This window comes from Mytilus edulis, chromosome 8, assembly GCF_963676685.1.
Source record: "Mytilus edulis chromosome 8, xbMytEdul2.2, whole genome shotgun sequence".
Classification (NCBI taxonomy): domain Eukaryota; kingdom Metazoa; phylum Mollusca; class Bivalvia; order Mytilida; family Mytilidae; genus Mytilus; species Mytilus edulis.
Window position 1 is genome coordinate 70,590,511 of NC_092351.1, and position 13,699 is coordinate 70,604,209.

The window sequence follows — 13,699 nt, forward strand, 5'->3', positions numbered from 1 at the left end:
TTATACTTAGATGAGAATTAAAAAAAAAGTGATTGAAATAAAACAATTGTGATATGCATGTCATTTATTCGATAAAGTAATACTGTTTAAACTAAATTTTTGGAGTTCGATGGTTAACTTTTAAAAAGGTTTCCTACAAACAAAACAAAAATTTTGATTGTAAATTATTGATAATAACAATTATGGTTAATATTGAAAACATGTTGATATTAGGTTGATACAATAGAACATTGTTTCGGACCTTAAATGTAGGTTTCAAACGACTTCTTTTTTGAGAAATGGTAGCTAATAACTTTCTACTAGTCAGTTTTGTCATTTAATTAGTTTGCTTGTTGATAGTTTGAAAAGCAACTTAGATATGTCAATATTTTGATTTGCTATAGTCTTACAGCAGAAATGCAGAATATTTACAATTAAGCCAAAGTGCTTTGTGATTTTAAGTTAGTATGTAAGTAGATGAATGTGGTCGAACTTAGGAATATGAAATATTTTATTGTGTTCATTTTGCAAAATACATATATTTGGTGCACTGTCTGTTACTGTGTGAAATGTGTGGAGTGAATTAAGAAAAAAATTGAGGTGTGATCAATTTTGGTTTAGGAGGGAGCAGTGTTCTAGGATTCCCATTACCCGTTACCCGGGGTAAGTGGATTAGGACAACAGGTAAGTCATTTTTTAGCCTTTGTCACCCGGTGGTAAGTCAATTTTCAAGTTCGGGGAAGCCGAAAAACTCTTGAAATTTCCCGGTCCTCTTCAATTTTCCCATATCTGCTTTTTATTTTTATTAAATCACGAGAAAAAACTTTGATAAAAGATCGAAGATTTTGTCGATGTCTATCGGCGCTTTTATTCAAGCACTCGTTTACTAGGTGTAATCAAGCGCAAAAGAGACCACATTCTTCTCCTATCATTCTAAAAGTCGGTCACGGTGTCGGTAAAATCGGAAAATCCGGATTGATAACTGGTGCTTAAATCGGGACATAAACGATTTTTTTTCTTGTCATCAGAGGAAAATAAACTTACAGTTGCATTTAGTATAGCTCTTAATAAATGACATAGTAATAACTATAACATATTTGTCAAATTTAGTAAGAAATCGGGTTTTTTTAAATTTTGTACAAAATTCAATCGTATCCGAATCCAGCTTTGTTCAGACAAACTTCACAACACATAATTTAAAGCATGTCATAAAAGTTTTTTGAGCGGCCACCAGACCCCCGCCGTCCGCATTGGTTGGCGGATTTAACTTTTAGATGTGGGTAAGTAATTTTTTTATTGATCTTACCCGTGGTAAGTCAAGGTGCCAAAAAAATCCTAGAACACTGGGGAGGGGATGGGGTGTCATCACCAAATCTCAATATTTAAATGGTTTTCTTTACAGTTGTCTTTAATCCCTTGTTGTTGGTCCTGTTCATCTAAATTGTCACCTTTCCATCTTTGATTATATAGGTTATATAAGAGAGAAAGAGAAACTTTACCTAAATTGTTTAATATTATGAAACCATATATATGGGTCAATCATTGTCAATTGAGGGCATTTTTTGTTATTTGTGATCCATATCCTGCCTTCACTTTTTTTTTCTCATTCCAAAATCAAATAGTTTATTTTATGATGTTATGGTTGCTGTTTATGTGTTTATTTATATAGTTAATTGTTGAGATATTATAAGTCAAAAGTGGATATGAGTAAAAATTTGAGATGCAATAGAACATGTTGTATGTAGATGAAACTGTGGTGAGAGTTGTGTGTGTTGTTTTGTTAATGTCTGTTTTTATGAGAAGAATGCTGAATTATTAAATTGGTATAAAATATGAATGCTTGCCATATTTGTGAGTCATAAATTGTGACTAATTGTAAATATAGAATTGATAAAATGATGGGAAAGCAAGTAATTATCTTTATTATCATTCTGCCTATGATTTCAACAGCTGATGATGAGGAAGCTAGCCATGTAAAATAACTCTATGAAATTGAGGAACAATCTTCAAGATTAAAATCACTTTTAAACTCTGTATCACAACCAACTTGAACTATAGAATCGAAGATTATTGCTATGATTGCCAATGAGACAATTATACACAAGAAACAAAATGACATAGATGTCAGCTATTAAAAGCCTTCAACACTGAACAAAACCCAGAATGCATAGCAATCTAGAAAGGCACAGGTAATGTCAAAATGTATAACAACTGATACTAGAAAAAAAAGATATATATATTGATTAAAGTGAATTGTTTCTCTCTGTATTACACCCCAGTTCTATTATACTTAATAGAAAACTTCATAGTCTAGGAATAACAATTGATTTTGACCACAGGCTGTGACAAGTGGGGTTTCTAGAAACCCCTGCTTCTAAATTTCTGGATTGATATTCCAGCAGACTCTTATTCCAATGAGTACTAAGTGTGCACCACTACAGGCCAACTTGTTTTTGTACTATAAAGCAGAACTCATACAGAAATTTCATCAAGACAAAAGAAATAACACCTGGCAAAGTTTGTTTATGTCACTTCAATGTACAATATAAGGTCAATGTCAGAAAAATATAAACTTTTTTGTATGAGGTTAAGAAACTGGGGAAGGGCAAGGTTCTATCGAGCCTTCCCCAGTTTTGCGCAGGGTACAAAAATGTTTATATTTTTTTACCTTGATCTAATATTGTTTTTATACTGCAACTTAAATTAATACATTGATAGCTTTTTAAATCGTATTAAACTTATTTTCATCCCTTAATGGACCCCTGTAGAATTGTGGAGAAAGTTTTCATGATGGATTTGACATTACAATTTCCTCGATATTTACACAGATGGATGATTTCTGACTAGAATCTATGACAAGTATGATCAATTTAACTTTCCAATGATTATCTTCATATTTCTCAGCAACTATATTGTCTTTAATAGCTTCATATTATCTCCGTATACTTGTATATGTTTACACACAAAAAAACTTTGTTATCAGAGATTTGCTCATAACAGATGAAAATTGCCAACAGATTTATGAGAGAAAAATTGAGATCTTAACATTCATAAGATTTTACGGTCTTCATCATCAGGCCATTGGTTAATAACCTTACACACTCCTGATGCAAGAATGTAAAACTTCGATGTTTTGGTTTGGAAACTACCAGATTTCTCGAAAATAACAAGTCGTTTCTGATCAATGAAGAAAGGAGATTTAACCGTAATAGCCATACGCAGAAGTGTTTTCTACCTCAGGAATAGATTACCTTAGCTGTATTTGGCAAAACTTTTTGGAATTTTTGGTCCTCAGTACTCTTCAACTTCGTACTTTATATGGCCTTTTAATTTGTTTTTGATTCGAGCATCACTGATAAAATTGAGAATGGAAATGGGGAATGTGTCAAAGAGACAACAACCCGACCAAATAAAAAACAACAGCAGAAGGTCACCAACAGGTCTTAAATGCAACGAGAAATTCTCGCACACGGAGGCGTCCTTCAGCTGGCCCCTAAACAAATATATAATAGTTCAGTGATAATGAACACCATACTAAACTCCAAATTGTACACAAGAAACTAAAAGTTAAAATAATACAAGACTAACAAAGGCCAGAGGCTCCTGACTTGGGACAGGCGCAAAAATGCGGCGGGGTTAAACATGTTTTTGAGATCTCAACCCTCCCCCTATACCTGTAGCCAATGCAGAAAAGAAAACGCATAACAATACGCACATTAAAATTCAGTTCAAGAGAAGTCCGAGTCTGATGTCAGAAGATGTAACCAAAGAAAATAAACAAAATGACAATAATACATAAATAACATCAGACTAATAGCAGTTAACTGACATGCCAGCTCCAGACTTCAATTAAACTGATTGAAAAATTATGTCTTCATCATATGAATATCAGGCACAATCCTCCCCGTGAGGGCTTTAGATATCATACCATCGTAACATATATGAGAAGAACATAAACCGTGTCATGCCAACAACTGGTTTATTAATAATAAATGTGTTTAGTTCCGATGCAAAGACCCTATAAGTGAATCAATATTAACGCCAAAATATGCAATCGTTAATGACCTGACCAAAGTATCGTAAAAAAACCAACTCTGACTCAATGCATTTTTAACCTATTGCAATTAAATGTTGAATGTTATTTATATATTAAAACATCCGCATGCATATAATTGCGTTTGGTTTCCCCAGTCCTTACGATAGATAGATAGATAATTTTATTAACCAATCAAGGTGCCCAAAATTTGAGCTATACAATCAAATGAATTACAAAATAAAGCACAGAAAATGATTAGAATGATTAAAGTACATTTAAACAAAAAACCACATGAATACACATTTACACTAATTAACCTGATATAAACCAAGTTATTGACAAAACATAGTTGTTATGGGTGCCACTGTGACCTGGAGAAATTACATAAATCTTTATAGTTCTAGGTCTATGGGAGACAACTCCTGATCAATTTTATTTCCTATATATATATATCTATATATATTTTTCTTCTATTTTTTTTTCAAACAACAATATTTTCTATAATTTTTTTTCGTTCTTCAAAAAGGGAGTGCAATAAATTAGATAAGTTTGAAGTAACAAACAAATTTTCAGATGAAAGAATCCAAACAAATTTCATTTCATCAGATAATCTTGAAATTTTTTTGAATTTTGAATTTAAATTAGATAGATGTTGAGATCGAGTATCTTTTAGAACAGGACATTTTAAAAGAAAATGAAGTTCGTCTTCAACTGCGTTCTTACATAGCTTACACTTTCTGTCTTCAGCTTTAATTCCAATATACCTCCCTCTTTCGATTTCAAGATCATGACAGCTAGCTACGATATGAAGATGACGGAAGGCGGTTTTCCTGGTATACAGGGGCTACTGTTTACAAATGAGCTACTTCGTCACGTGTTGAGTTGAAGTCATCCCTTCATTTTGTACGGACGTCGATGACCGTTATTAAAAATATCTGCCCAACAGAAGACCTAGGATATGTTCCATTTTTTGTTTACCCAAATTGTAACATTGCCAAATACGACTTATCATCAAACTAACGTAGGACGAGTAACTCAACGAACATGATTTCTTATCAGCAATGGAAGTAAATACATAAATTTTGTTAATCAGTAAGTTCGAGTATTTGTTGATGCAATATCATAGGAATAAACTCGACGTTTTATGTGCTTGTATTTGAGTATTTTCTTGTACTTTATTAAATAATCGAGATTTAAAATGGAAGGGTTGATTTTTTTCAAAAAAATGTCAAACCCCGTCAATATAATCGAGACCTAAGCAAATGTCATACAAGTGAGACTTAGCTAGCCATAAAACCAGGTTTAATGTTAAATACACTATTATTTGATTTTACATAGTAAGTAAATGCTCTACCACGTCAGGAATATGACAGTTTGTTTCAATTAGTTTAATGTATTTGACAAACAATGTTTGAGCTTATGATTTTGCCGTTTGTCTTTCCGTTGGGAATATTCCTTGAAGTTCGGTATTTTTGTCATTATACTTTTCACATATGAATGTACCAACTTTACTTCTATGATCTGTAGGTGCCTATTCTTGTTAATGTGTTACTGCCTTGTCCAAATTTACTGTATGGTTTATCATTAAAGAAAAATACAATTAAAATGACATTTATTCATTAAAATGACATTTATTCAGTAAATATTGATTTAAAAATTTGGTCGAATTTTTATCAACCTGATATTAAATATCCAGAAAAATAGCTGTTTTTATTTGCATGAATTCTTGCAGCTATGCTCCTGTGTTGAATGTACACCCGGTCGCCTTTTTTAAGATTCATCAAAATGAGCGAAGTTTCAGTGTTCCAATGTCCTCCACTACTCGTTGTGCCATATGAGTAAATGCTTCCATTTTTCATAACCAAATAATAAAATTCGTATCCCGCAAACCCCATTATAGTACAGGACATTTGATAAATTCCTTGCTTTGGAGCTGTGAACACTCCTCTCGAAGGGTTAAAGGCACCCCCTTTATTTATCCTCACATCAGCAAATTTGAGTACCTCACTGCCAACTGCATACAGGTCATTCTTTAGGAATGCAAAGAACGCTATTGAACTTCCTGAAAAAATAGTTATATTCGTAGTAACAATAACACACAATGTAATGTAGTATCATGTTCACATGGTTCATTCAATAACAACGTTACACGCAATGTCTTTGCATCAATATTTCAACTACTGAGTTTATTGTTGTTTGTTGATTTAAAAAAAAATCAATTGTGTAAAGAGAAATGAAGAAAACAACTTATATCATACAAACTCTTATAATATTGAGCGATTCTTTTGAAACTTTTTTTTAAAGTTTTTGTGTGCCTCTATATTTTTTATTAGTCAATATACTCACTTCTTAAATTCGTCATCTGCGATTGAATCTGTCGAACATTTTGCTGAATTGTGCGTACTTTATTTTCGAGTTGTCCATACTTTGCTTTCTTAACCATTCCATTTTTAATGACATCTATCTCTTTCCGAAACGAATCGAGTTCTTTTCCATTTTTCGCTGCAATGGACTCTATCTTCTTCAAACCATTTTCTGCGAGAGAAAAAAGCAACTAAATTTGACGTGTTAATGAATACAGGTCTAAATTGTTAATTGAATAACATCATCAGTACTATATGGAAAACAAAGACGAATCACACTTCTATTTTTTGGTGTGTGGCTGGGCTGTCAAAAACCCCCGTATAAATATATTGAGGTCTTTGTGAAATCACGAGCCATCTTTACAATTTCATGGCAAAGTATAATAACCCATTCACATATTTCTCGGTTATCACATTCGTATGTATACAATTCCATACATCTTTATTTGATTTAAAAGGATAAAACAGCATACATTTTGATTTCCCGTTCTACAGTTTATCTTGGGTTGTTGATAACTTTTAAAATTCAAAAAGGAGAGTCCCTAATCAAATGGCAAAATCAAAAGCTCAAACACATCAAACGAATGGACAACCGTTAAAAGTTCCTGACTTTGTACAGATATTTTCTTACAAAATGGCGGATTAAACCTGGGTATATATCAAGCTAAACCTCTCACTTGTATGATTGTCGCATATAATGTTAATAACTAATCTATACAAACCAATTGGCGATGATTTATGAGTTATGTCATTTCAATATTATATTTTTTAAACATAATAAGAATCGGAATACTTACTTTTAAAATCTTCCATCTGCTTAATCAATGTATCATTATCATCTTGAAGTTTAGAAGTTTCAAAATTTGATCCAAGTTTCGCAAGTTTATTTTGCAGAATACTGTTTTTTTCCTCAGCGGTTTTTCTGTTTTCGTCAACAGCTTCTCGTAATTTTCCCAATTTTTTACCTATTGCGCTGAACTGTTGTAGGATGAACCACGTCATAGGATCACTCTTCCCATCTTTGCTCAATCGTTTGACCTTTGAATGATCAGGGTTCGAAAAAGTAAATTGGACGAAAAACAAAACGATCAAAGCGGAAATCTTCATGTCGACTAACAACACAAAAATGAATTAACAAAGCGAATCATGATATTTTACTAAATACCTGTTCGCGTGAGAAAAGCAACCTTGGAACAAATATACCAGAAAATCGAAGGTATCAAAATGCTGCCTGTTCGTTATTCAATAACTTGAACCATTGATCCTACGTAGAAATCGTAGAGTTATATTAAATCTCAAGAGCCTGCATCGCTCACCTGTAATGTTTTGCGTACATCTTTTATCAATGAGTATTTTTGCTTTTCTATGTATATTTAGGAGGCTACGAAATGCCATTCAAACGTTCTTTGTTTCTTTCATATTTTCTTCAAAAGCAAAAACAAAATGAATTTAACCCCTTTATTCCATTATAGTCATAGTGGCTATGTTTCTTGACGTACAAGGGGGAAAATACAGAAATGTAAATTAGATACTCTTAATTCATTCAGCCTTTTTGGTTGAATATATTTAGCTGACATGTTTCAAAGGAGAATGTTTTTAAAGTAAGCCAACGAGATGAACAAATTATGAAACATGTATTTTAAAGGCAATAACTTCTTAAAAGGGATCAATTGATAATATTGGTCATCCAAACGTATTTGTAGGTCTTACTTTGCTGAACATTAATGTTGTTGACGGTTTGTCTTTACATTCAATAATATTCAAGATAATATTGAATAACTGCAAAATTTCTCTTTGATCTATTTTTAGCCATGGCGGCCATGTTTCTCGATGGATCAAATCTTCGCATACAGTTTATAAACCAAACACCCTGAGGCACATTAAGTTAAAGTAGTTTCATAGAAGAAGATTCTTGAAATAGTTTACGACTACAGACGATGACAGACGACGACGACGGACGATAAGTGATGACATAAGCTCACATGGGGCCTTTCGGGTCTGGTGATCTAAAAAGATATGTTCATTTATTCAATTTGATTTAATTTTATATATCAATGGAGCGAACATTTATATTTCATTTGATTTTGATATTTCGTTATTTTACCATCTTCTAAAGCACAGTTATACATATATTAAAACTTCAAAATTAATATAAAATTAATGTAAACTGAAAACATGTATTGGTAAAATACATGGCTATATCAAATAAAAATATACCAATAAAGTATAATATTACACCAGAAAACAACAGTTTGAACATATCATAATACGTAATATAGATTTATGGATCGATCTTCCGTTTCTGTATCCTTAGAAGCACTGTTGATCCGTTTTGTATGTTATAGTCTCCCAGAGAATGATTATTTCCCAATTGTTGTCCTGCGAATAGAAGGCACTGTTGGTCAACTGGAATACCTTCCCTGTTCATGACCTTTTCTTTTATAGATTCTATCGTGTTTGACGACTCAACATCCAATCTGCATGTGTGACCAGAAATCAATTTTAGAAATATCTAATAAAGAGTAAACATAATAATATAAATTCAAATTTATAAGATTGGGATCCTAACAATAAATAAATATAAATACAGAATGTATAATTATAGATAATATACTAATGGTTTACCGGTATGTGCACATAATTAATATGATCTGAAGGAGTATGCGTCAAGCTTGCATACACATAAAAACATGGCAGAAATGTATAACATAGATTTAAAACTTTAAATGAGAAACTTCTATTCATATAACTAGGTAAGAAGCTTGAGTTTTCATCTGTTTTCTTGCTAGTATTGATGAGGTTAATATTATCTATTACATTTTAGATTTTTTAGATATTTCATGACACGGCCCACGACATTGACCGACATAATGAACTGTGGTGTACATCTGCGGATATTTAAAACTCGAATCAGAAGCATGAGTGAAGAGATCGTGTGTTTGTCCCATGCCTAGTCAAACCAAATACTTGAATTATTATTTACTGCTTTTCCGCTAATCATTTGGTATCTAGGAGTAAGATCCTAGACTGGTCAGCTCAGAGTAAAAGCAATGTGCCGGGTTGAGTAACATGTATTTATGCTGACTGAACACTACCCCTTGGAAACTAGCACGTTAAAGGACCCGACTCAGTGTGTCGCCAAAGTCCAAAGCAGTGTTTATATTCTTATCACATTAACATGTTCTCGTCCCCAATTCGTCTTTGATTTGCCGGTGGACGTTAAACACCCATTAATCAACATCAATAGAAAATACAAACCATCATTGCCATTACCAATACTACAAACAAAAAGAAAAAAATCTTAACATATTAATTTTTTTCATGCATTATAAACACTGACTTATCATGTAAACTACGGTTTGATATAAATACCGAAAGCGACTTTTCATCGGATGTTAAAAAATGTATTTCTGTTTATGTATTTCTATATAATCTCTTGTTGTTTCTTGCATTAACCCCAACCTAATCCTAGTGCATCTTAACAACAATGTTATAGTTACGCTAACTGCTTAGTGACTGTATTAATACGTTTGTAATATAAGTAAACGTATCACAGACTGCAAGCTTACTATCTATAAATTATATTTTCTTACTAGTAAAAACGAGCATGTAACCCGATTGTGTGAAATTCGGATGAAATTCACGACGAGATACAAGGAACACACAATACCGAAGATGTCACAAACACAAGTCTGTTCTAAAGAAAACCAGGTCGTCTTTTTACTTTACTCCATAGAACTGACGTAAAATGCGAACAGAGGCTCTACATCTATAATACTAAAATTACGAGGTCCAATTTGTCAGCCGTCATCACGTAAAAACGACGAATCACAGAATTCAACTTTATATATAACTAATATAGTACAAAGGTGTAGATTAAAAATTACACCACTCCAGGCCCTTTTGTTTTCCACGTAATTTATATTGCCAATAATGAAGAAGTTCCGGGTCGAATCCGTTACCGATACCAATAGTATATTCACCTGTTACCTATTTACCTTATCTGTACGTTCCGCATCTGACAGGCGCACCACCAAACGGTGTATTCAGGATTAATATGCTATATACACGGGTCATAACCACAGGGTTGACACTACTAAATTGTCAAATTGTTACCTATTGTAGTATTTTAATCAGTTAGACTTTCTAAGATAACAATACGAATACTAAAAATCTGGACTAAAAATAAGGCGTATAGGTACAGTTTTCAATTTGTTAGTGGGCATGACGTAAAACAGCGAGGCAAATAATTCAACTTTACTTATAACTTATATAGGACAATGCTGTTGATTAAAAAATACTCCATTCCAGGACCTTTTGTTTTCCAAATAATTAATATTACCAATAATTGATAAGTTCCAGTTCGACGGGTTCAAACAGAAAGACTTGAAAGCAGAGAAAAACTGTGTATCTTATAATCGGCATGACTTTAACAAATGACCATACTAATACTAAAATAAGGCTTGCGCATAGTTATATATACTTTAATTCAATCACGGACCCGTGATATCACGGGTGTGTTCTAGTATAAACTAACAGTACACATAAAAATACAGGAATCAGAAGCATTTAATTTCACCGTGATTATAATTCCTAAGTTTAAACTACACATTAATTTAAGATGATCAGAAACAAAACATAACATTAATTCGAAATAGAGCTGTAAGTATGAACTATACATTATGACATTGTTAGTCCGTATAAGACTCATCAATTCAAAATTTTAAAAAGTTTAGAAATTTTAGATTTTTTTAAATTTTGGTCTAAGTTTTTTTTAAATATCAAAATTTCAAATTTTCAAATTTTTAATTGATAAGTGTTACACGGACCATTGTTGTCAGAAGCTCAAACTTTAACCTTCTCGCACTATCATTGTAAGCAGAAACTCTACGTTTAAGCTAAACATGATATCAATGAGTTATAAGCTTAAGATAATTTCAATGTATCAAGAAACTCTAAGAATAACTAGACATGATTTCCTTGTGATCAGAAGCTCTATGAATACTACTATAACAGAAGCTCCAAGTATAAACTACACTTACGACACTATTCTCATAAGCTCTAAGTATAAACTACACAGCCACCAATGGGGCGTCAACACAGCGACACTGCAGATGCTGTCAAAATGCTCAGAGGCTCTAAGTATAAACTACACATAATGTCATTGTAGTCAGAAGCTCTCATACTGTCACTATAAACAGAAGCTCTAACTTTAAACTAAACGCATTGTGACTCACTATGAACAAACGCTCTTTAGTATAAACTACACATAATTTGATAAGTTTCTGAAGATAAGCGACGGGAGCCAATTGTGGAGCAGGAACTGCTTCCTCTTGAGGAGCACCTGGAGATCACCACTGTTTATGGTATGATTTATCCCCTATTTCTTGTCTTATGCAACAATATAAATGCATCCTTAATAAAAGTCAGTTATTATATTCCCTTTATCTTTTTATACTCACATTTTATTGTCCCTTGTTTGCTTCGTAACAATCTTTTACGTCAAATCAATCATAAATGAGGGCCTGAATGGGGTTTACAAAATAGAATTATGGACAAGAAAGTACAGAATGAAGAGCAAAAGGATAAAGAAAAGAGAAAAATTGGTAAAACAATCTAGAATAGAGAATAATTGGGTATTTAGATATAAAAATTCAGAATAATTGGCAAAAACATTCATAATAGAGAAAAATGGACTTAATAATGAAATAATATAAAAATGAAGAGCCCCCTCCACCAAGACCGTAATATATATGCGGTTTTTATTTGATCGTTTTGATTCCGTTTTGTTCGACACGATAATAATCATTTCCTGTAATCTTGTGTAAATAAAAACCTTATAAGACAATATATGAAAAAAATCTGAATTATTAAGTATTCAACGTTTCTTTATTAACCTGATACTTTTATAACGCTTATATATACATGTAGTAGTCTCAGGTTGAAGTCATCATTTTTTCAAGAGTCAGCAACCAAACGACCAGTAAATTTCAATTTTATATTTTAACTTTTTCGTCCGATGTTTGTTTTTATGGATGATTGCTATTTTATCTTAAAGTTTCAAATGTCTTTTTGTCATTGTTTCGTTTCACTTATCTTGAATCGCGGTTTTCTGATTGTTTGGCTTACTTGACGATAAGCAATATTGTATTTCCCTTCTTTATGGACCTTATAGTGACCGAGTTATCTACTTACAACATATAGGTCAGAAAATTTAGAGCTTAAAGTTAAAACTTTTTGCACTATCACAATTCTAATGATTATATGGAACCAAGTCCATGTACATGTCCAAGAACAAAAGTACGAATATAGTCCCAGAGGTGTAGCATCTAAATTTATATTGGTACGGCAGGACATTATGATGGGTCGCGAAGTGACTCATTCCACATCTCGGATGTGGTGATTCGTGGGGGGGGGGGGTTCGGCCTCCGACAAAATTTTGATAAAAAGTGCAAAATCCAGCGTTCTGGTAATCTCCTAACACACAAATTTCGTGCCTCAAAACCCCAGTTTTTGGATAAACAAATTGACATATGACTTCTTTTTTTCTAAATCAACAAAATATAGAAAAAGTGAGAATTTAAAACATGAAATGGGTTCAAAAGGCAATAATTAAACTTTATAAAAAAAGTAAAATATCTTAGCTAAATATACTACTTAAACTTTGTGTCAGACACAAACAAACATAACTTGTTTTAGGTAAAGAAGGTAAAGTTTAGTTATGTCACAATTAATGTAGGAAATGCATGGTCCACCTCACGTACTGAGAATCTTAGTTCAGCATACCCCTACACCACTGGCATCGTTTGAAATATACAGAATTTTAATTACTTAATATACTCAAGACGTGAAAAAAAAACATATGAAGATTCTCCAAGCTTGTTTTCTTTCAGAAATTATTTGTTCGGATGATACATTTTTGTTGCCAAAAACATGATTTTTACGCATATACATATATAGGAGGAATTTTCTATTGAAACATACATGTTCCTTAATCTAAACAAAAGTGTTTTTAATTTCAACATTCCCGAACACTTTCAAAACCATGTCTTGTTACATCTTTTTGCAAAATAAATAAAGGATATTTTAGCGGTTTTTGCAACTTTTACGATAAAATCTTTTAGAAATGACTACGGATTTGTAGCGCATTTCAAGTTTTTGATTGCGCTGGTACACTTAAAATTTCATTTTTAACTAGTGTATAAATTCGAACAATTATTTTAATTAATCTTCAAAAACTCACTGCACAGTTATTGAAAAAAGTGATAATTCTCTCCAAAATAATGAATTTCTATGCACTTCTTTTGGAAAATATTCTTTA

The 13,699-nt window shown here is 32.3% G+C and overlaps 1 protein-coding gene across 1 annotated transcript; it reads right to left on the minus strand.

Annotated features, from left to right (window-relative positions):
• Positions 1-5,614: 5,614 nt before the first annotated feature.
• LOC139486162 (multimerin-2-like) lies at positions 5,615-8,040 on the minus strand. Its single transcript, XM_071270938.1, has 3 exons — positions 7,176-8,040; positions 6,362-6,550; positions 5,615-6,077 (listed from the first exon to the last, which is right to left on the minus strand). The coding sequence occupies exons 1-3, from the start codon at positions 7,483-7,485 to the stop codon at positions 5,689-5,691; spliced, it is 888 nt and encodes a 295-aa protein (XP_071127039.1). The 5' UTR covers positions 7,486-8,040; the 3' UTR covers positions 5,615-5,688.
• Positions 8,041-13,699: the final 5,659 nt, after the last annotated feature.